At 45.5% G+C, this 22,319-nt stretch overlaps 2 protein-coding genes across 2 annotated transcripts in view; both read left to right on the forward strand.

Moving 5' to 3' along the window:
* Positions 1 to 22,319, forward strand: part of ESYT3 (extended synaptotagmin 3) — a 280,270-nt gene that overhangs the window by 207,701 nt on the left and 50,250 nt on the right. The window contains exons 9-12 of the mRNA XM_086957414.1: positions 5,766 to 5,942; positions 9,858 to 9,940; positions 11,463 to 11,511; positions 14,073 to 14,162. Of these exons, the coding sequence (XP_086813540.1) occupies positions 5,766 to 5,942; positions 9,858 to 9,940; positions 11,463 to 11,511; positions 14,073 to 14,162 (399 nt within the window). The remainder of the gene's footprint in view (positions 1 to 5,765; positions 5,943 to 9,857; positions 9,941 to 11,462; positions 11,512 to 14,072; positions 14,163 to 22,319) is intronic.
* Positions 15,472 to 16,079, forward strand: LOC147732874 (serine/arginine-rich splicing factor 2-like). The gene has a single exon (XM_086957415.1). The coding sequence runs from the start codon at positions 15,582 to 15,584 to the stop codon at positions 16,077 to 16,079; it is 498 nt and encodes a 165-aa protein (XP_086813541.1). The 5' UTR covers positions 15,472 to 15,581.

The following is a 22,319-nucleotide window of genomic DNA, read 5'->3' on the forward strand; positions in this document are numbered from 1 at the left end:
GGTTCATTATTTTTGTGTTCATTTTGTATTTTGCTAAGGGGGAGGACCGCCTCCTCACTGCTCTCAGAGTAGTTAAAAAAGGAAAAATTACAGGCATCCTAGTTAAAATGGGCAGACAGACAGATCCCCTTTGTCTCGGACAATGTCGCCAAGAAGGGACCTTTTTATACATCATATGGGACTGCCCAGTGGCTAGAGTATACTGGGACGCCATAACCAAACCAATATGAAGGGCTTGGGGGTAAGACACTGACGCCCACTCTGAAACTCTGCTTACCTAATGTCTGGGACGCCACTGACCTTACACAGACCGAGAAATCATGGGCCTCGGTGGGATGGGCCATTGCAAAACGCAATATCGCACAGAAATGGGGGGCGTGGTGATGCTCACTATTCGTGAATGGGCTGCCGACCTGGATAGGGCAATGATAGCTAAAAAAGATGTCTTTAAACACAGGGAATGCCCTAAGAAGTGGGACCGCAAACGGGGTGAGTGGAACAAGTACCGATGGGATATGTGTGTGTCTCCCAACAGTTGAACTACGACGTAATAAATTGATATTTGATGATGCGTTCTCTGACAGTAGGGCCACTTCCGAGCGAGGGATCGTGATGTAATTGCTGTAATTACTATTGTGATCACTAATGTAATACTGTTAAATTAATGACGATCATGTACTTGTTCATTTCATGCATGCCATGTTGCCAATGCAATGCTGTTTGTTTTCATCAATAAAGTTTATATAAAAAAGGAAAAATAAAACCATAATAACTTTGTTATTATAGTTTTATTTTTCGTAGCTGTGAGGCTGGGTTAGGGTAAGGCTAGGGTCACCGGGTAAGGAGTGTTGGGCACACTAAGTGCGCATAACTTTTTGGCCAGTCGTCTTGGGCTGGACAAACAGTCATGTGCACTTTGCATGTTCCGCACCAGGCCTTACTGCATAGCCTGCACAGCCTGGTGGGGAACATGCAGAAGCTTCCAGGCCCGGCCTGAGCGCCGAACCACAGCACTCAGATTATTGGCTTGGGGGAGCCTGTGAGCTTCCTGGACTCCAGGAAGAGAAGTGAAGAGACGACGGTGGAGAGATAGTGGCTGTAAGGCAATAACTGTTATTTTTTTATATACAATTTTTTTCCACCACTCCCACCCCCCCACCCACCCAACCTCCTGTCTTTCCCCCCCCCCCCCCAACAACCCTCTATCATTCCTGTTCCCTGCTAGCCGTAACTGACCGTGACCACCCCTTGTTGCAATTCAGAACAAACTACAGATGATTTTGAATTGGGACAGAGTTGCTGCTCTCATCTTCCTGGACCTCCCTGGGTGGATAGGCTCAGGAGTTGGAGTGTGAGAGATTTGTTTAGTCTGGATTCTCTCGTTCTCTACAGGTCATAGGCAGATGGTATTTATGCCTCCTTTTAGATCACCAGCTAGTTCTTTGCGTTGTGGAGTTCCCCCAGGGCTCTTCTTTCACTCTCATCTTCTTCTGTCTTTATGTTCCCCCTTTGAAGTGAGCATCTATATCTGTGCTACGTTGATGAACCTTAATTCTTCTTAAGGCTGCATAGCATTCGCAATGAATCCCATTCTGCCCTCAAAGCATTAGTTACACAAAAATTGTTAAAACTCAAATTAAACAAAACCGAGGTCATGGTAATGGTGGCCCACCTTAATTTGGTCCTCTAAAATACAAACTTTTTTTTCATTTTGCCATTAGGGAGCTGAGAAGGTGCTAGAAGCAAGTTTTCGTACAGTAAGCCTGTCTGTTGAAACGGGTATTGATGACTGGATCCGTTTCTCATCGTAAATCACAGGACAGGTTTCCAAATAAAACGCTGGATGCTTTGACAAATACACTTAGGAAAATAGAAAAGGCAGGTGGTTACAAGGTTCAGAGAAAAGGCGCACAGGGTATCTCATTTCAGTAGTGCAAACATTTACCTGTACCATGCTACAAGCTTAAACACACACGCAGGTACACAAGTACAGTCCCAACACTCCTTTCTCAGTTCTCCTCACCTTCGTTTCATTCTACCTCTTGCCTTTCTGTTCTTACCATCTTTATCTTCTCTTCGATCTGCTCTGCCTATCCCTGTTCTCACCTGCTCATTCTCCCTCCTCCCTCTTTTTTAACCTAGCTCTCTTGACACTCATATCTTCTTTCTTTTCCTTACTTTATCTGGCTCTTCTATTTCACCTCTCTTCCGTCTCCTGTCTTTTGGTGTTTTTTATGTTTTTAGTATCTGTTCCATGCTGAGTGAGGAGAATACTTTAAAAAAGTATGCATATGCTTGAGAATCCCTGGTGTGGCCTGTTTACCATCCCCCAGTGGTATGCTTTTTTTTTTAGATGTCCAATCCATGTTTATTTTCTTTAACCAGAGAAACAGCAGTAAGACATTCCGACTCCTGAAATTGACTTTTCACTGTAATTCCGTGATGTTAGTGTCACCAATTCATTCAGTGAAAGATTCCATCAACTTGAGATGCTATCCTTTCCAGGTGCCAAAATTCCAACTGTACTCTGAAACCTCGTTTCAGTATTACATGTGTGTTGAGTAAAAGTTTGTGATGATGGCTGAGGTTGTCAACACATATTCTGTGTTGAGCCTCTTTGTGCCTGTTTGCTGTCTGCGCCACGCTGGGAGCTTAGGAACTCTGAAAAGGGCATTTGACCACGTGTGCATTGCTTGTACCACAGCTCTGCACATAATGCACTGGTGTCTCTGTAATACAATGTCGACTTTGTTGGTCTGACAACAATCCAAGCCCTTACAGGACCGATATACCTCCAGTGTAAGAGATTTTCAAATACAGAAAATGAGACTCTTTTGTCCTACTTTTTCGCAAAAATAGAGTCTCTGTTAGAGGGACGCAGAGTTTTACAGAACATGCCAAACCCGGCCCTATTATGTATTTGAAGTTTTAGATCTTCTGTGCTTTAAATTTGTAAAAAAGTAATTGTTGCCATGGTGTTTTAAGATAAAATTTTTGACCATTTTTATGTTCGGTTGAGATTTGTTTGTACCTATGGCACAGACGTAATTATCTATATGGTTAATTACGCCCTGTGTTCCTTGGCCCATTAAGGCTCTTTATTTTCCGATTACATGGTTAACCGCATGACCATGTTGGTATAACTTTGTATACCATAATAAGGAAGAACTTTCGTGTAGTTCTGTCTCTTGCAAACACACACATTCAGACACACTCAAAGCAGCCTTTACTAAATATGTTTTTTATAAAAAACATGTTTTTGAGCTAGTTTGATTTGGACACTGGTCACTGGAAAGCCACCCAGGAAATAGAGGTTGATTCCATCTTGTAGACTCTGTGGAGTACAGAATGTACATGAGTGCAAATATAGCGGTCTGCTGGTTTCTATTCATATGCTGAACCATAGAAAGGACTTGTCTTTGCCATATTTTGTGGTCACTGTAAAGGAAAGGCAAAATGTAATGACCACTACTCTCGTGTAACCTCCACAAGGACCAAGTAATGTTCTCAAATGTCATTGGTTCGTCACTTTGCAGCCTAGTGTGAAAGCTAATGTTACTTCTCCCTGTTGCTCTATGTAAGGAGTCTGAGCTTGCTGCCGCTTCATTGATCTTGTGTGTAGGGGATTTAAAAGGCACTTTATTGATCATAACTTGTGGAATGGCGGTCCGGCAATAACGCTAATCTCCTCAACAAAAACATGGCCACAGACAAAGTAAACAAAAAGCAGTGTAAAATTACTTTAAGCCTTTCACATTTCAACAACAATTTGAACTTGTTGTTGCCTTATTTGTGGAATGGTCGATGTGGATACACCCCTCCCCCACATTCCACAGGTTTTGGAAGAAATCTTATGGTTGCCCTGCACATGAACCATAAAGGGTTAGGTCTTATGATAGTGACACTGGTAAAATTATAGCCAGCTGTAACTTCAATATGAAGGCACAGGTGGACTATCCGATTGACCAGAGTAGAACCATTGCCTCATAAATGCTTTATTAAACACATCTGCCTTGCCGCAGTGGCACTGTCTGCGCAGAGCACCCAGTAGTTGGAATAACGAAGAGGTTTTGGTGAGTGCTTCTCTGAGTTGGTCTGATGTAATGTAGAATTATATGCCCTGAGCATATAACTAGGGTAGTTTCTGGGCATAAGCAAGGCATAGCGCTCCCCTTGCTGCGAACACCAGCCACAAACCAAATAAACAATGGGGGAGCAAAAAGAGTGGCCATAAAAATATTTCACACACAAACAGTTTTCAGGGGTTATCTGTCCATACCTCCAATTCTTAGAGTTGCTCGGTCTTCCCCTGAGGATTGGAACTGACCTACAGTTAATAATTTTGACGTACAGCACGACACAAGGTAATTTTACTCTGTGATATTACAACACAGGAAGGAAATGAACACAAAGTTTTGCCCAGTCTTTCACTCTGGTAGTTGCACAACCAACTTTCCACCCTACCTTGGCAACCAGCACGGAATATTTTGAGGTCCTCTGTTTGGAGGATGCATGATTGTCATTCAAAATGGCAGAGGTAGCGGACGGGGGCAGTTCCTCCTTGAGGGCAGAGGAGTGTCTCCCCAGCTGCTCCGAGTGCAGCAGGTAAAGGCACGTTATTAAAATGGTAATATCATTTATTATGGTTTGTCTCAGGCTCGCTGGAGCCTGAGACAAATTATAATAAAATTGTATATATTAGTGCGAGGGCAGGGGGCGGGGCTGAGTGATTCCTACAATCTCACTACGACTCCAGCCCTGCTAGTGCGCAGGACACATTGGCTGGCTGTCTACAGCCGGCCAATCCGTCATGAGCACTTAAAAGCCTGCAATCCCAATGCTGTAAAACAGCAAAGGGATTGCAGCCGCAGGCCCCCAGACTCAAAATGCGCACTGGGTTAGCCTTCTCCAACCAATCCTGGAGCTTCTCTGCAGCTCCGGGATTGGTTGGATTCTCGCTGCAGAAGGAGGGAAGTGTTACCCTTTCCTGCTGCCCTCTTCAGGATCTCCCACTGCCACTGAGAGACCGGTCGTCTTGCCGCGGTTATCAGTACCAGTAAGTTCTGCCAATATGGTGAGGTTTTCTGGCATTGCGCCACTCTATATTTTAAAGTGGTCAGCCGCCGCTGGTGGCGGAAGTGACATCACAAGCCATGTGAGCTTTATTTTCACTCACTCAAGCATGCTTACAAGGCACACACTCACTTTCACATAAACACACTCTCACCGCAAGCCTGCACACAACATATATTTAAAAGCATTTTTTACTTCCCTTCTTTGCCTGGGAGGGTCATACTCCAGCTAATTGTACCCAATCTTTATTAAACTTGCTGTGAATAATGCAATATTATTCACTATTAGTGTAATAAAAAAGTGACAGAAAACAAGCAAATGCGATCCCCAACCTACGTCCATGAGGAAGAGCTGCCACTGTGTTCCAGGCACTGATTTTGCCACCTCTGAGGCCAAGGGTTGCAAAGGCAGTGCCAGTGGTCCCGCGCGACCCCTAGATGCACATTCCCATCTAACAACCCCACCACCAGGTATCGTATCTTTTATGCTGTGATGGTTTACATATTTTTCTTTTTTATAATGCAGTCACAGTTAAGGAGAGTTTAATGCTATTTTAAGGTTATTGCCTTTTTGTTGAATGTACTTGCCAGTTCTGTTCATCTTACTGCACTGTCTGCTCCACCTTAATAAGAACATTATTTAACGTTATAGTGATCTGTGAACTTCTGTGTCGTTGGCGTTTTCTATTGCAGGGGGTGCTGAAAGTCCATCTCATCGCAGCTGAAAAACTGGTCCCCAAGGACACTTACCTGAGGGGAATCATTAAGGGAAAGTCGGATCCCTATGCTGTTGCCAGAGTTGGAAACCAGAAGTACAGAAGCAAAACAATCAAGGAAAATCTAAACCCTGTATGGAACGAAAGGTTTGAGGTACGTTTAGCCTGCACCTGCATTGTGCAACATGTAACTGTGGGCATAATACAAGGACATTTCTTTAATACAATAATTGCGTGTTTAAATTGAAGAGGACATAGCAACGGAAAGTGCAATACTCAGTCTCTCTCGACCTCCCATCTTGCATTTACTGTCAGAACTCGCTGTGCTGTTTGACTATATGTTAGTGTGGGCCAGTTCTGGTAGATTTCTAAATCTTCTTTTCAAAGAGAGAAATCGATTTCCCTCTGGAATAAAGTGCTTAGCTCAGCTCATCATGCAGTACACTGGTCGTGTGCTTATGACTAGCTGAGCTCGTCATGAAACAATGGAATTCAAAGAGTTCCAGCACAGGAGGGGAATTCCATCAGCAGCAATGTTAGGGAACTTAGTTTTAATATTAAACATAAGAAAAAAAGAGAACACCAGACGAAGGTAGAGGGAAGCAGAGTAGGGAAATGGTTAAAAAGAGGAATGAGTGTATGGAAAGGTCAACCTGCAAAACAATTGGAAAAAGGAGATGCATGTGGGAGGAGGAAAATAAAATAATTTTGAAAACCTGGAAGAAGAGGGGGATTATGAACGGTTCTCCAGTCCAATAAACAGGGCGAAGGACTTAGGACGGAGAAGTCATGGGGTTAAAAGCAGTGAAAAGGGGTTGGGGCAACTTCCAATATAGCTTAAAAACAGTAAGCAAGAGTTAAACGTTATCCAGTTAAATGGCGTTTAAAAAGGATGAAAAAGGCCATTTGGTTAAAAAAGGCATTACATGAATTAGTTTTTTTGAAATGATAAAAGTGTTTCCTCTTCAAAATTCATATTAAAAAGTTGATCTTAAATGGTTTCTCTGAAATGGTATTCTATGAATGTGAAGGGTCGACCATGTTTTTCACACAGGCTACTGCAGTGCAGAAAGCCTGCTTTTATAGCCTGTGCATCTTTTTGATTACATTCCACTGCAGACATCATTAGTGCTTTGGACTGCCTCGTAAGCTGTGGTTTTAACTTCAGACATTTCTTGTGTGGGATCAGCGAAGTGCAAGTCCCTCTTTAGCGGCCAACTGTCTGTTTTACTTCCCTTACCTGAGGAATAGGTCCTTTTCTGAAGGCAGCTCCATGTTAAGTATGCATTTGTGCATAAGCTAGAGTAAGCCGAGCTACAGGATCAGCGACAGGAGTCACACTCCCTGCCGTAATACTTGTGAGTGGGTCCCAGACATGTTGGAACTAGTAAACGCCCTGGGAATTGTTTCCTTTTACTGATTAAGTGCAATAATCTTTGTTGACCATGTGATATCAAAACGGATTGTTTGGCGAGTCTCCAGCATTATGTTGACTGTGCCGGAGTACTCATAGGTAACAATCATTTCTAGTAGAATGGTGTTGGTCTACATCATGCACATCCTCTTGGCGATCATTTTGGTGTGAAAGCACAACTGTCTTACTTCAGTGGGAACTCCCTATAGGAACAACATAACACTGCATTCATTTTTACGCTTGGTGAGATTGAAAGCGAGTCTTGCAAATCAAGCAAAGTGGGTGTGAAGCACCCTTGGTTATGGTGATGAGCACCTTGCTTTCACATCAAATATGATCTGGCTTCTGTTTTTATGTTGTGGCACTTTTAATTGCAGTCCCCGAAATAATGCTGGGAGAGGAGTTAAACACTGAGGAGTACTGCAGAGTGACATTAGCTCCAGCCCGGCTCCTGCTGTTGACGGAAGGAATATCACATTGCATTTGTGCATATGACTTTATCATCTTTCTTCCTGATTGCTTTCCCTGTGACTTACATTTTTAGGCTTCGGCTACAGAGAGAGTTTTAAACTATCTTTTTTCGAAATACCTGTAGAGTACAATGCCAACGCTTCGAGGGAGCTCTGGGTCAGCCTTTTCCTCATGATTGGTTTGTTTTCTTTTCAGTCTCATCTGCTTGTTTCATATTCAGTACCTTTCTTCTCTCTTCTTGTGCTGTTCCCTCCAATCCAGCACAGTTTATTTACCAATCTTTTCCATTAGATGAGTTGTATCTTTCCACGGTTTACTTTCGAAGTACAACTTTTTTTTCTTTTTTTATTGGCACTCCATGGCATTTCATGTGTTTCTTACGGTGTTTTCTTCATATCTTTGGCCAATCCTGCGCTCTGTGTGGTTTGTCCCTCTCGGCTTGTTCATTTAATCTTCCACACAAATACGTCCAGCTCCGTTTTTTTTTTAATTGCTTTGTTTAAATGCCACTTCGAAAACAGAGATCTGTTGGCTTGGCCAGTGGTTGTTCAAACTTGAGAAGTAATGTTCTGCCTCAGTGACAAAACACCCCAAAGCTAAAATGAAAACCTCATGCAAAATTAATCAGCCCACAATGAATATCTGAGAATGCCACTCACCTCACAGCTGCAGCACGGACGTACTTTTTTTTATTATCCTTGTTAAAAGCCTCTTTGCCACAATAACACTCATATGGTGTGCTACGTGCAGTAATATAATTTGAGAAAACCTCCGGACTGCTCTTCACTTGGAAAGTGAAAAAAATAATTGTGAATACCGTTGCTGCGTTGCACCCTGCGGACACTATAAAAACTCAAAAGCATTATTTTTTGGCAGCTTCTGCACCCTTGAAGGAAATTTTTTATTGCTATTTAGTATTCGAAGTAGACCTATACCTACGTCGAAAATGCTTTACAGAAAATTAATCTGTCTAGCTCTTCCATGCCAATGCTTGTAGCTAAAACATAATGTCGGAGAGATCTATTGTTTGAAAGTTGTGCAGATCCAGTCAGAATAATCACCTCAGCATCTGACTTCGTGAAACAAAAATAGTTACTAGCATAAATATATGTACTACCATCTTCTCGAATCTCGAGAATGAATTATTTTGGTACATGGAGAGTAAATTCAATTTCAAAAGTGTGAAAAAAATACATCTTCTCCCTTCGAAATAGTTAAAATGATGAAAAAAAGCGTCCAGTGCTTGTGGAATGTTCCTTTTGATTTGGGAGCAAAAAAAACATATTGGCATGCTGGGACAGACCATGAACATGCCTGTGCAGAGATCACTACACAGCCAGCAGCACTCGGTCTCCCTCCACTCGCTTCAGTGAGCAGCCGAGCAACTATCGGGGGCCGGGTGCAAAGTCAATGCAATGCAATGCAGCAGACGGCCGCGTGCAGCCAGGTGCGCTCGAGGCGCTTCCGGTTCAGAACCGAAGCAGCTGTTTAACTCCAGCCTGAGGTGAGCTGCCGTTGGGTCATCACACCGCCGATGCCTTTTCTGCGCACCCTCCATACCACACAGAGTGGACTCAACCAACAAGCTTGTCTTGTCAGAATGAAGGGCTGTCCCTAAAAATGCGGGGGTGCTGGGGGATTGCATCTGCAGAAGCTACAACAATATTCTAAAGGGAAAAGTAACTTTAGGCATATAAAGTTCATTTTAAACATCTAGTCGAAAATGATAAAAAGCCCAAACTGCACCTGGTCATGACATTTAGTCATTGGGTAGTGCCTTAACCAAATTCACGGAACCTCCTAATGACTTACTGTGTAATGAGCATTACACAGGGTTATTTTTCATCCCCAGAGCAATAGAAGAAGGCAGTGAAAAGAGGAAAGACATGGGTAGGAAAACCGTGACAAGGGGAGAAATCTGATGGAGAAAGAACCTACAACAGTGAGACCAAGAAAAACTGTTGGTTGGAAGAAGAAACAGGCATGGGAGAAATAAACACTAGGCATCCTTGGTATTTCGGCAGTCCTGGCTGGCCGCATTGAAGAAAAGCTTAAGTCTCTGCACATATGTTTGTCTTGTACTTGTATTTGTCTTGTCTTGTTTGTGTATTGTTTGGTTGTATTTGTGAATAGGTTTCTGTCTTTAATTGTATATCTTAAATTCCAATATGTTTTGTGAAACAGTTTGTCGTTCACGAGGTACCTGGCCAAGACCTGGAGATGGACTTTTATGACGAAGATCCTGATAAAGACGACTTCCTGGGCAGGTAATTAACGAGACACCTGAAATATACACAATTTAGTTAGGGCTTCACCTGGCGTTTAAACCTTCTTAGGCATTGACACCAACTCAATCCTCTGGTATAGTTTAAAAACATCAAATTGAGAACACATTTTTTTTTTTAGTTTGAGTTTTACAGAGGTTATTGTCCCAAAAAGCTACTAAGGAGGAAATGGACAACTGCTTCAGCAACTTTAAAAGCGTTTAGAAGAGGAGTGTACGACGAAGGGCCAAGAGGTCCAAACGATGCCAGATTTCAGGATAACGCTGACAATGTGAATGAGCTTTTTTGTTTAGGTCTGGCTTGACTGTGCAACTAATTTACCTATTGTTACCAGTTACTTAAAGCATACAGAGTGTGCTTGTCTTTGCTCAAAGGAGTATTTCTTGTTCACCTCAGGCTATTGACTGTTTAGTGTAACCATCTGCCTCACATGCAGAATTTTTTGTAATGTTCTAGTCAGGACTCCAATTGTAAGTGAGACCCATTGGCCTTAATATTGCTTGTTTATTCAGTGTTTATGAATCTTTTTAAAATGGTAAAACTTAACGCCAAATTCTCATTTGAAGTGCTTGGTAGTTCTTCCTGGGCAGCTCACATTTTTTACATTAAATTCACCTTTTACCAGCACACTGGGTGTTTTTTTCGCTTTATGTAGAAGTATTGCGGGAAGCGGTTTTGAAAAGGAGGTTTTGGTAATTTGGCTCATGGTTGTCACTGCAGCCTCAAACCAAACGATGCATTATTTTACAGGTTTTAAGAATGTTAAATAGCTCGGTGAAACTGTTAAGAGGAAATAGAATAGTGAAATATTTGAGCCAGCAACTGAGACTGACATTCCCAACTCGTCACAACAAGTTTTTCAAACTGGAATATTTACTTCCTTCTGAATGCCCAGTAATGTAATTCCAGTTTGTCTACTAACTGAGTCCGCCTGTGTTGTGAATCACTGTAAGCAAAGGCTCCAAACTAACAAGCTGAAGAGGCATTTCCGTGAGACCGAGAAACACCCCAGGTTCGCTGAAGAAATGTATTTATTTATTTTGGAGGAGATATCATGTAAATTTACATATAGATATCCTTTTTGGTATCGATCTCGTATAGATAATTGACAAAGGGTTCATAACGTCAGTAAAAATGTGCTGAATCCTGTAGATTGACAGCTGCAGGCAGAAGCATGGCAAATGTTTTTTAGGATGTCTTCCACTTATTTCCAAATAACTACTGTCACGTTTCACGTACAATTGGGTTTTATTGGAAAATCCATATTTCTGAACTTTTCCCTGTATTCTGGAACACTGTTAATCTCACGGTAGTGCTTTCCACCCCTTCAAGTACACATTCACACTGTACCAGTACCACACACTTTTGGGGCTGCCTGTCAGTGAAAGAGGAACTGCCTCTTCACCTACCTTTATTTATTTCATGTGTTGTTGTGGTGTTCTTTTAATATCATAGATAAAAGCATATTATAGAATTCTGACGACCTGTTTTCTTTATTTTGCAGCCTTGTTATATGTCTTTCAGGCGTGAGGACAGATCGAGTTGTGGACGAGGTATAATTGCAGTTCTTGTTTTCCAAGTGTTGACTTCAGTGGCCTTTAGAGAGTTCTGAAATATTGTGTTCTTACACATTCAACAAATTTTAATTCTGACGATTTCTAATATTTATTCTGCTCATTATTCTTACTTGCCTGTCGCATCAGCAAAGGCTCATGCGGTTGATGTTCTTTCAGCCTCATCCCTCCATGAGTAATTGATTCTTTTGAAAACAGCCAATCTTCTCATTCGACTTTATTTCTTAAAATATGCACTGCTCCAAGACCAAATTGCAAACTACACTACAGAGTCCCCTCCTGTGTCTCCTTTGTGTACAAATTCCACCCCAGGACTTACGGAAGTTGTGGGTGTGAAAACATTCTCCATAAAACAACAACTTTTTAGGTTTAGAGGTTTCTGGAAGAACCTCGGTCTGTACTGATCCAATTGCTGCTGAGGGGCAATGTGGTAGTACAAATACAGACCCATCATAAGATTATTACCCTTCTAACAGAGGGGAAAAAATGGATTAATCTCTAGGAATCTATCACAAATAAGCTCTCGAAACTGTTCTTGAAATCATAATTTTTTTTTGTAAAGTAAATCTGCTTAGCCATATATAAATAGTAGTATTCATAGATGTGGCTCAGCGCCTCTAATGATTTCTGGATAAATGTAAACCTCGTTTTTGACCAAACGGTGAGAACCTTGATGTATTGATGCAGGAATACTTATTACATACTTTTTGACCTGATGCAGACCACTTGAACTGATATGGAACCAAACCATTATGAACACCATTCCAATGTGTAGGCCAGGAGAACAAGCACCCTCTGGGAACTTCTGGTCTATTTCCTACCACTCCTAGATGGAGCAGATTCAAAATAGCGTACCTCTTTCTGTTCTTTCTTTACTGGAAAAATATACATAATTAACATGCATTCGTCTCTCTATATTTCTCAATAACAGTACTAACATGTGTCCTAATTATTAAGTAGGAGTTATCCACATGTTGGACACTTTATTGAAGGGTACAATACCCTATTTTCTGATGTAAATCTTCTTTCGACTGATATTCGATATGTATCAAACTATCCAGTTTTAAAGTCTAAATAGGCGGTTGCCACACACCTAGAATTGCAGGATTCCCAAAAGTATCCACACTTTGTGATATTATTCTTTTCCACACTTACTTGGTCCCCACTCCGTAAAACCATGCTGGAGTTTGACCACAATTGTACGTTGTATGCAACAGACACTAACATGTACATCGATCTAGATGGCAGAAGCAGTGATTCTCTGGCCCTCTTCACCTGTCTACCTTCTGTTGAAGATTAGTTGAAAAGAAGTTGATTCCAGCTCAGTGCTTCTAAAGGAGAAGTCATTCTTGCTGGGCCAGGAAGGTGACTACAATATACTGCACTATTAGAATGTTTGCCAGTCTTAATTCAATACACTTATGTCCCCTAAGGGTGAACTTGGAGGATAAATGCAGATTATAGGGACATAAGCAGTTTGAATGGTTGGATTTTTTACAGTGTTTTCTTCATCCTTAAAAGCATAAGACACAAGGGCTTTTCTAGCTCCCATCTACTTACACCTTGTTGAGAAAGCAGTGTGGCGAACGTACTTAGGAGGTGGTTCGACAATCTTTTTGCATGTGTTTAATGATGAAAAGATGGAATAAATAATTCAGTCTGATAATTTGGTGATGAGTACTGTTACCATTGCTATCAGCAGTTGCAAAGTCAGAATTTGCATTCATATTTGCTCTCCAGGGGCCGTATTACAGAAGTGCCTTGTGGGCGCAACGGGTTTTAGCGACTGCTGTGCGCGACCCCAGGCACTTTGGTATTACAGACAGGGCCACAGACACTTGTGGCACCTCTTCTGTAATAGGGATAGCCCTGGCGGACATATAGCGTCAGCGCTATCACCAGACGGCAATCCCCTCACTTACATATGGGCGTAGCCTCATGCACATAAGGGAATCCCTTTGCCTCCGTGGCCGCTCCGTATTATAGGCACGGGTACATTGGCAAAAAAGCTGTCGGGAGGCGCACTGACCGTGCGCCACTTAAAAGGTCGTGCTCTGGACACTTAAACGGTGGTGCACTGTCAGTGCCCCCTGATGGCAGCACTCTGGAGGGGGGAAATGGGGACAATCCCTTTCAGGAAGGTGCAGTCACTCACTGCACCTGCGTGCAAGGGGGTTCTCTTGTAAAAGGGCAGGCCGTTTGCCATCTGCACAGTGAAACAGAGTGGGTGCCTCAGAGCCACTCTGTTTTTCACTTGAATGTGCTACCCCAATGGCAGCACAAGCTTGTGGCTGGCCCGGGGTCAGTGCCTTCAATGTAATAGGGCCCACTTTCCCTGTAGGTGCCCGGGGCTCCCAATTTCTCCCTTTTGCTCTCCCTTGGGTTTCGCCTTTTTATAAACTGATTAAATAAAATTCAAAACATTGACAAAGAGGTAAATAATGTGCGTCTTACTGCCATACTTTCCCTTGATTTCTGCTTGTCTTTGCTGTATCCATGCAGTTCACATATTTTTGTTTTTCTCCATTAACGTTACACAGTGGTTCCCGTTAAGTGACATTGAAAGCGGACAGGTACATCTGAAGCTAGAGTGGCAGTCGTTGCTCGCAAACCCAGATAAGCTAAGTGAGGTGAGCAATGCTACCTTCTCAATGTTTGTTCTGGTCGCACAACCCATCTCCCAAATGACATCTGTTCCTTTTCTCTTCTATTTTGTTCTACTTACACATACCTGCTGCCAGAGTTAGCAAATAAACTCTGTTTTGTCTTGATTCCACCTCAGTGCCTATTAAGTCACTCTTGATGGCTCTTCTTTCATATTTTCCTTCTCCATTTGTCCCTGACTTTCTTCATGTCTCTTCCTCTTCCTTTCTCCCTTGTCTCTGTCTTCCTGTAAGTCTCTTCCTCCTCCTTTCTCCCCATTTCTGTGTCTAGCTGAACTTCCATTGCTCCTCCTTTTATTAGGTCTCGCCTGGAAATCGCATCCGAAGGATGCGTCCAGGCTGGAGACTTATAGCGAGCTGACACGGGGGAATGACGGACAAGAAACTGTCACGCGCTTCTCCCCGGCTGGATTCAGCTGCTTGCACGCGCACCAACATTCACGCATGCGCACATCACAGCCACACGCATACACAGCACTCACGCATGCGCACATACACACGCATACACAGGCACACCCCCGTCGCCGCCGCCGCACCTACACGCATACACAGAGACCCCTCCACACACACCAGCCCCTCTCCTCCCGGCTCCACTCACCGGTGTCTGGCGGGCGCTCCCCGGGTCTCCAGGCTCCTTCCCTTCCTCCGCAGCTGCAGGCTCTCAACATTCACGCATGCGCACATCACAGCCACACGCATACACAGCACTCACGCATGCGCACATACACACGCATACACAGGCACACCCCCCGTCGCCGCCGCCGCACCTACACGCATACACAGAGACCCCTCCACACACACCAGCCCCTCTCCTCCCGGCTCCACTCACCGGTGTCTGGCGGGCGCTCCCCGGGTCTCCAGGCACCTTCCCTTCCTCCGCAGCTGCAGGCTCTCCCCACATCACGGGGGCCCGCTGCTAGACAGAAGGCTTCTCTGTGGCCGGGCGGTGGTAGCGCTCAGCGGGGCTCTCTCTCCACATGGGAGCCCCGCCTCCTCAGTGCGCCCGCTTCGCCCCGCGGGTCTTCACCCGGTCCCCCATCTCGGGACCGGGACTTAAAGGGAAACAGTATCCAGCGCTCCTTCCTGGTCACGGGAGCCCCGGGGCCGCAATGCTCACGCCACTTCCTGCTGCCGGCTCCTCTTCCTGGTTGCACGTCAGGTCCCGGGCCAGCAGCCAATCAGAGCGCGGCCCGGGAATGACGTCACAGAGGTGTCCCGCAGTACCGCCCCCGGCCTGCCTGACTTCTCAATTACTTTATTCAGGTTATTTTTTTATTTTAACTAACTTTGGCCAAAGCTCTTGTCAGTGTAGGCGCCCACGCCTGCTGACTTTCACCTTCTGAATAGTTAAGGTTCCGCCCGACGCCTCTCACGGGTTCCCTGGAGATGAGTTACGGCAGGCCGCCGCCTGACGTAGGAGGCATGACGTCCTTGAAGGTGGACAATCTTACCTACAGGACGTCGCCCGAAACACTTCGAAGAGTTTTCGAGAAGTATGGACGAGTAGGCGACGTCTATATCCCCCGCGACCGATACACGAAGGAGAGCCGCGGTTTTGCCTTTGTAAGATTCCATGACAAACGTGATGCCGAGGATGCGATGGACGCCATGGACGGAGCCGTACTGGATGGGCGCGAACTTCGGGTGCAGATGGCTCGTTATGGAAGGCCACCAGACTCGCACCATAGCCGCAGGGGACCACCACCCCGAAGATATGGAGGCAGTGGAGGAAGTTATGGACGCCGGAGTCGCAGTCCCAGGAGGCGTCGTCGGTCGAGGTCCCGCAGTCGGAGTCGCTCCAGATCCCGCAGCAGGAGCCGCTACAGCCGATCCAAGTCAAGATCCCGCACACGATCAAGGTCTCGTTCCACATCGAAGTCCTGACAGTGAGTGCAGAGTGCGTGCAGAGTGAGTGCGGAGTGACAGTAAGTGTAGAGTGAGTGACAGTGAGTGCGGAGTGACAGTGAGTGCGGAGTGACAGTGAGTGCGGAGTGACAGTGAGTGCGGAGTGACAGCAAGTGTAGAGTGAGTGACAGTGAGTGCGGAGTGACAGTGAGTGCGGAGTGACAGTGAGTGCAGAGTGAATGCAAGTGTAGAGTGAGTGACAGTGAGTGCGGAGTGACAGTGAGTGCGGAGTGACAGTGAGTGCGGAGTGACAGTGAGTGCGGAGTGACAGCAAGTGTAGAGTGAGTGACAGTGAGTGCGGAGTGACAGTGAGTGCGGAGTGACAGTGAGTGCAGAGTGAATGCAAGTGTAGAGTGAGTGACAGTGAGTGCGGAGTGACAGTGAGTGCGGAGTGACAGTGAGTGCGGAGTGACAGTGAGTGCGGAGTGACAGTGAGTGCGGAGTGACAGTGAGTGCGGAGTGACAGTGAGTGCGGAGTGACAGTGAGTGCAGAGTGACAGTGAGTGCAGAGTGACAGTGAGTGCAGAGTGACAGTGAGTACAGTCACTCAGCACCACCACATTATCACTCAGAACCACCACAGCACCACTCAGAAGCACCACTCAGCACCACCACAGCATCACTCAGCATCACTCAGCACCACCACAGCACCACTCAGCACCACCACAGCATCACTCAGCATCACCACAGCCCAATTCAGCACCACCACAGCATCACTCAGCACCACCACAGCACAAATATGTTCTCTCAATGTTTCAAGATTTATTACAAATGTCACAAAAATATGTTCATATTTCACTTCTGTTCTTGGATTTCGTTACAATAAAATACACTGAACATAATCTTCACAAAAGTTATTTACAAAAGTTTAAGCTATTGCCATTATAAATTACAATCACTTTTATTAAGTATTAAAAAAAATTAAAAGCCATTGTTATTTGTAATATCAATACATCTAAGTCACGTAAATACAAATGTTGCATTACAAATGCTATAGGTGTCACATTTGCGAAAGTTATAACTATTGGCATTGTAAATGACAAAGCTATTAATTTAGCTATTTTCAAAACCAACACATAAATGAACATTTGGTGAATTTCCATTAAAATATTTGACTTTTTTACTAAGATATTATTATACTCTTTTATGCAAACAAAATTTAGATACTGCATAAATAACTTTAATAAAACATATTTTATATGTAGCTTTTTATGTAAAAAAAAACTATAGCACAAAGCAAAAAACAATTGCCATTTACAATGCTAATAGCTCAAACTTAAATAATGCGAGACCTATTGCATTGCAAATGCTTGTCTATATTCTTCTACTTATTATCTTCTTCCTCCATTCTCCCTTGTATGCCTTTGTCTCCCTTGCTTTAATGATAAAAAAGAATTCTCAGTTCCCAAAATGGATGCCTGGTACACCACCTGCAACCACTGCCAATCACTGTTCGTATCACACCTACCTCACCATCCAGCCCGCACACACATTTCCCATCCCACACACCTTCTTCGCCATTTTGCCAAACCTGAAGAAAAATTGGCTTGATCTGTTACTCCTGTGACTTAGAATCAAATGAGCCAGAAACAATACTCCGTATTATACCACACTGAATTGCTTTATATTACAAAGGGAATATAGTACTTCTGTTAAATAATATCTAGTGGAATTAGTATATTGATAGTAGCAGAACATGTTTGTACATTTTAACACACTCGTTAGTATAGGAGTTGAGTTAATCTAGTTAGTCGTGTAATCCACTGTGGCCTTGAGGTGTAATAAACACAAAATGTACCGCGGAACCACCAAGTCAAGTCAAGTCAAAGAATTTATATAGCGCGCTACATACCCAGAGGGTCTCAAGGCGCTTGAGGAGGGGTGGGGAATTACTTGTCAAATATCCACGTTTTAAGTTGCTTTCTGAATGCTAGGTGGTTCTGGGTAAGGCGAAGGTAAGTGGGAAGTGAGTTCCAGGTTTTAGCTGCCAGGTAGGAGAAGGATCTGCCTCCCATGGTGGTCTTGTTGATGCGAGGTACATTGGCGAGGGCTTGGTTGGATGATCGTAGCTGGCGGGAGGGGGTGTAGAAGGACAGTCGTGTGTTGAGGCATTCTGGTCCGATTTCGTAGAGTGCTTTGTGTGCGTGGGTTAGGAGTCGGAAAGTGATCCTCTTATTGACGGGAAGCCAGTGGAGGTTTTTCAGGTGACCAGAGATATGTTCTTTACGTGGGATGTCTAATATGAGCCTGGCTGAGGCGTTTTGGATTCGTTGGAGTTTTTTCTGGAGTTTAGCGGTAGTACCGGCGTAGAGGGTGTTTCCATAGTCCAGTCGGCTCGTGACCAGAGCGTGGGTGACCGTTTTCCTAGTTTCGGTGGGGATCCAACGAAATGTTTTTTTGAGCATGCGAAGGATGTTGAAGCAGGATGAAGAGACGGCGTGGACTTGTCTGTTCATCGAAAGTGAGGAATCCAGGATGACGCCCAGGTTCCATGCGTGGTCTGTCGGGATGGGTGCTTTTCCAAGGGCTTCTGGCCACCACGAGTCGTCCCATGCAGAGGGGGAGGTACCTAAGATGAGGACTTCTGTTTTATCTGAGTTCAGTTTCAGACGGCTGTGTTTCATCCATTCGGCTAATTCTTTCATTCCTTCGTGTAGGTTAGTTTTGGCGGTGCTAGGGTCATTGGTGAGTGATGGGATCAGTTGAGTGTCATCCGCGTAGGAGATGATGTTGAGGTTGTGTTGGCGTGCGATGGCCGCGAGGGGGCTCATGTATACGTTGAAAAGGGTGGGGCTGAGTGAAGATCCTTGTGGTACGCCGCAGATGACTTCAGTGGCCTCTGACTTGAATGGTGGAAGGCGGACTCTCTGGGTTCTTCCGGTGAGGAACGAGGTGATCCATTCTAGTGCTTTTCCTTGGATTCCGATGTTTCTGAGGCGCTGTAGAAGGGTGCTGTGGCAGACTGTGTCGAAGGCTGCGGAGAGGTCGAGGAGGATGAGGGCGACTGTGTCTCCATTGTCCAGTAGAGTTCGAATGTCGTCTGTTGCTGCGATGAGGGCGGTCTCCGTGCTGTGTTTTGCTCGGAAGCCGGACTGTGAGGAGTCAAGGGATTTGTTGGCTTCGAGGAAGGCGGCGAGCTGGTTGTTGACAGCTTTCTCGATGACTTTGGCCGGGAATGGAAGGAGCGAGATGGGACGGTAGTTTTTGAGTTCGGTGGGGTCCGCTGTGGGTTTTTTCAGAAGGGCGCGGAGTTCAGCGTGTTTCCAGCTTTCCGGGAAGGTGGCGGAGTTGAGGGAGCAGTTGATGACGTCTCGGAGGTGCGGTGCTATGATGGAGTCTGCTTTGTTGAAGATATGGTGAGGGCATGGGTCTGTGGGGGATCCTGAGTGGATGGAGTTCATCAGGCGGATGGTGTCCTCAGTGGAGATTGGGTTCCAGTCATTAAGGATGTTCAAGGGGGGTGAAGGTACGGCAGAGGGTTGGGTGGGTTGGTCTTCGGGTTGGTTGTCGAAGCTGTTGTGGATGTCTGCAATTTTGTTGTGGAAGAATGAGGCTAGGGAGTCGCAGAGGGCTTGAGAGGGGGTGATGTCGTTAGAGTTGGCCGAGGGATTGGTAAATTCCTTGACGATGTTGAAAAGTTCCTTGCTGTTGTGGGCGTTGCTGTCTAGTCGGTCCTTGAAGGCGGTTTTCTTGGCCTTTCGGATCAGTTGGTGGTGTATGCGGGTGGCGTTTTTGAAGGCGTCCTTGGTGCTGGTGGTTGGGTCTTTTTTCCAGGCCTTCTCAAGGGAGCGGCAGAGTTTCTTGGATTTCTTAAGATCATCGTTGAACCAGGAGGCCTTCTTGCTGCCAAGTTTGATTTGTCGTTTTTTCAGTGGTGCTAGGATGTCGGCGCTGTTGGATAACCATAGTGTGAGGTTGGTGGCGGCTTGGTCGGGGTTTGAGGAGTGGGCTGGGGGGTTTAGAAGAAGCGATGAGGAGATCTGGTCGATGGTGATTTTGTTCCAGTTTCTTTGCAGAGTTGGTTGGGGGTGGTTGTTGTGTTTGGGCTTGTTGTAGGTAAAGTGAACGCAGCTGTGGTCAGTCCAGAGGAGAGCCGTAGTGTGGCTGAAGGAGACATGATTGCTGGAGGTGAAGATTGGGTCGAGTGTGTGACCTGCGATGTGGGTGGGGGAAGTGACCAGTTGTTTAAGTCCGAGGTTGGCGAGGTTGTCCAGAAGGGTGGTGGAGTTGTGGTCGTTGTTCTTTTCAAGGTGAAAATTGAGGTCTCCCAGAAGGATGTAATCTTTGGAGGGGAGCGCGTGTGGGGTGATGAAGTCCGTGATGTCCTCACTAAATTGTGCGCGGGGTCCTGGGGGTCTGTAAAGGAGGGTGCCTCTGAGTGTGGTCTTGGGGGTCGATGTGGATCTGGAAGTGAAGGTGTTCAGAGTTGCTGAGATTGACGTCAGAGCTGGTTGAGATGTGGATGGATTTCTTATGGACGATAGCGATTCCTCCTCCTGTGTGGCCGGTGCGGTCCTTGCGTGTAATCTTATAATCTTCTGGGATGGCAATGGTGATGTCTGGGGCGGAAGAGGCGTTCATCCATGTTTCTGTTAGGAAGGCGACGTCCGGAGAGATGGTGTCTAGTAGATTCCATAGGTCAATGGCGTGCCTGTGAACCGAGCGGGTGTTGAGCAAGATGCAATGTAGGTGGTTGGGGTCGGGAATCTGTGGTGTGATCGTAGCGGAGTTGTTGTCGGTGCCAATGAATTTGCAGGAGTTGCATGAGAAAGGTCCATGGGTGTGTCCAGGAGCGGCTTGGACGCAGTTGGGGGAGCGGCCGGGGTTAAGGCCTAGGAGGGTGGTGGCATCGTAGGTAACGCGGGAGTGCTGGGCAATGCGAGGGCCAGGGGGTCTGGCGCTGGGCGCGGTCCAGGCGCGGACGGGCGTAGACGGGCTTACCTTTGGCGCACCTTCGGCGCGGGTTGGGCGCGATCGCTGCGCGTGAACGCTGCACGCGGGAGCAACTGTCATATATGGATAGTGGAGGGGGAGGGGCGAGGGCGGCTCAGCTGGGAGGCGGGGCGGGCTACAGAGGACGACAACAACAAACAAAATGGAGGCGGAGGGGGGAGCACAGCGGAGCGCTTGGGGCAAACGCGCAAACCGAGTGAAAGCTACAATTTTAAATCAGAAAAGTGCATATAAAGCAAAGCGGCAACCAGGCAGACAGCAGGCAGTAATAATTAGGCAGTTTTAAATAGCAATGCAGCACAACGATACCGAATGTCTCAAAGGGACACTGGGGAGCGACCACTCAGCCCGAGAGAGAGGAGCGAGTCACGGCGCTTTCAGGTAAGGGAGCGCTGTTTCTACTTAGTGGGAGGGTGGCTCAGCTGGGAGGCGGGGCGGGCTACAGAGGACGACAACAACAAACAAAATGGAGGCGGAGGGGGGAGCACAGCGGAGCGCTTGGGGCAAACGCGCAAACCGAGTGAAAGCTACAATTTTAAATCAGAAAAGTGCATATAAAGCAAAGCGGCAACCAGGCAGACAGCAGGCAATAATAATTAGGCAGTTTTAAATAGCAATGCAGCACAACGATACCGAATGTCTCAAAGGGACACTGGGGAGCGACCACTCAGCCCGAGAGAGAGGAGCGAGGATTTGAAGAAAGCAATTATATTATTTCTGTTGTAGAAAGGGATCAAAGTGGCTTCACAGGCCAGAGTCACCACAGATTTGACTTTATATGCATTTTAAATTGTGAGCAGCATCCTTCTAACATATCCGTAGTTTGAAAATACCAAGGCCTTCTTGCGCCATCGGTTATCTAGATGGCTTGTCCAATCGGGAGCAGAATTAAAATGGATGCCTAAATAGCAGAAATAAGGCACCCTCTCCATGAATAGTCCATTCCCATAACATTGAGCTTGGCCTGGTCGGTGGTAAGGTCAATGAGCTTATATTTTATGTTCATGATTACCAGGCTCAGCGTGCAACATTATATGTCCTATGTAGCAGGAGTAGAGCTTAGTAGGCTGGGTGCGCCACACTTCTAGCATTTGTACCAGAAAGTAGAGAATGGCTTCTTTCTGGTATATTCAGTGTGGCTGGGGAGTTTTTTTCTTTTTGGGGGAGGGAGGGGGGGTGCCAAGGTAGGTAAGTGTTGGTGGATTGCGTTGTAAATCTGCTAAACTTAAGTGATCCGCAGCTACCTGACATGAATAAAAAAAGGCT

This window comes from Lissotriton vulgaris, chromosome 2_1, assembly GCF_964263255.1.
Source record: "Lissotriton vulgaris chromosome 2_1, aLisVul1.2, whole genome shotgun sequence".
NCBI lineage: Eukaryota > Metazoa > Chordata > Amphibia > Caudata > Salamandridae > Lissotriton > Lissotriton vulgaris.

What these genes read in the sequence shown, in the direction of transcription:
- LOC147732874 (XM_086957415.1), top strand. Translation starts at nt 15,582, where the DNA reads ATGAGTTACGGCAGGCCGCCGCCTGACGTAGGAGGCATGACGTCCTTG.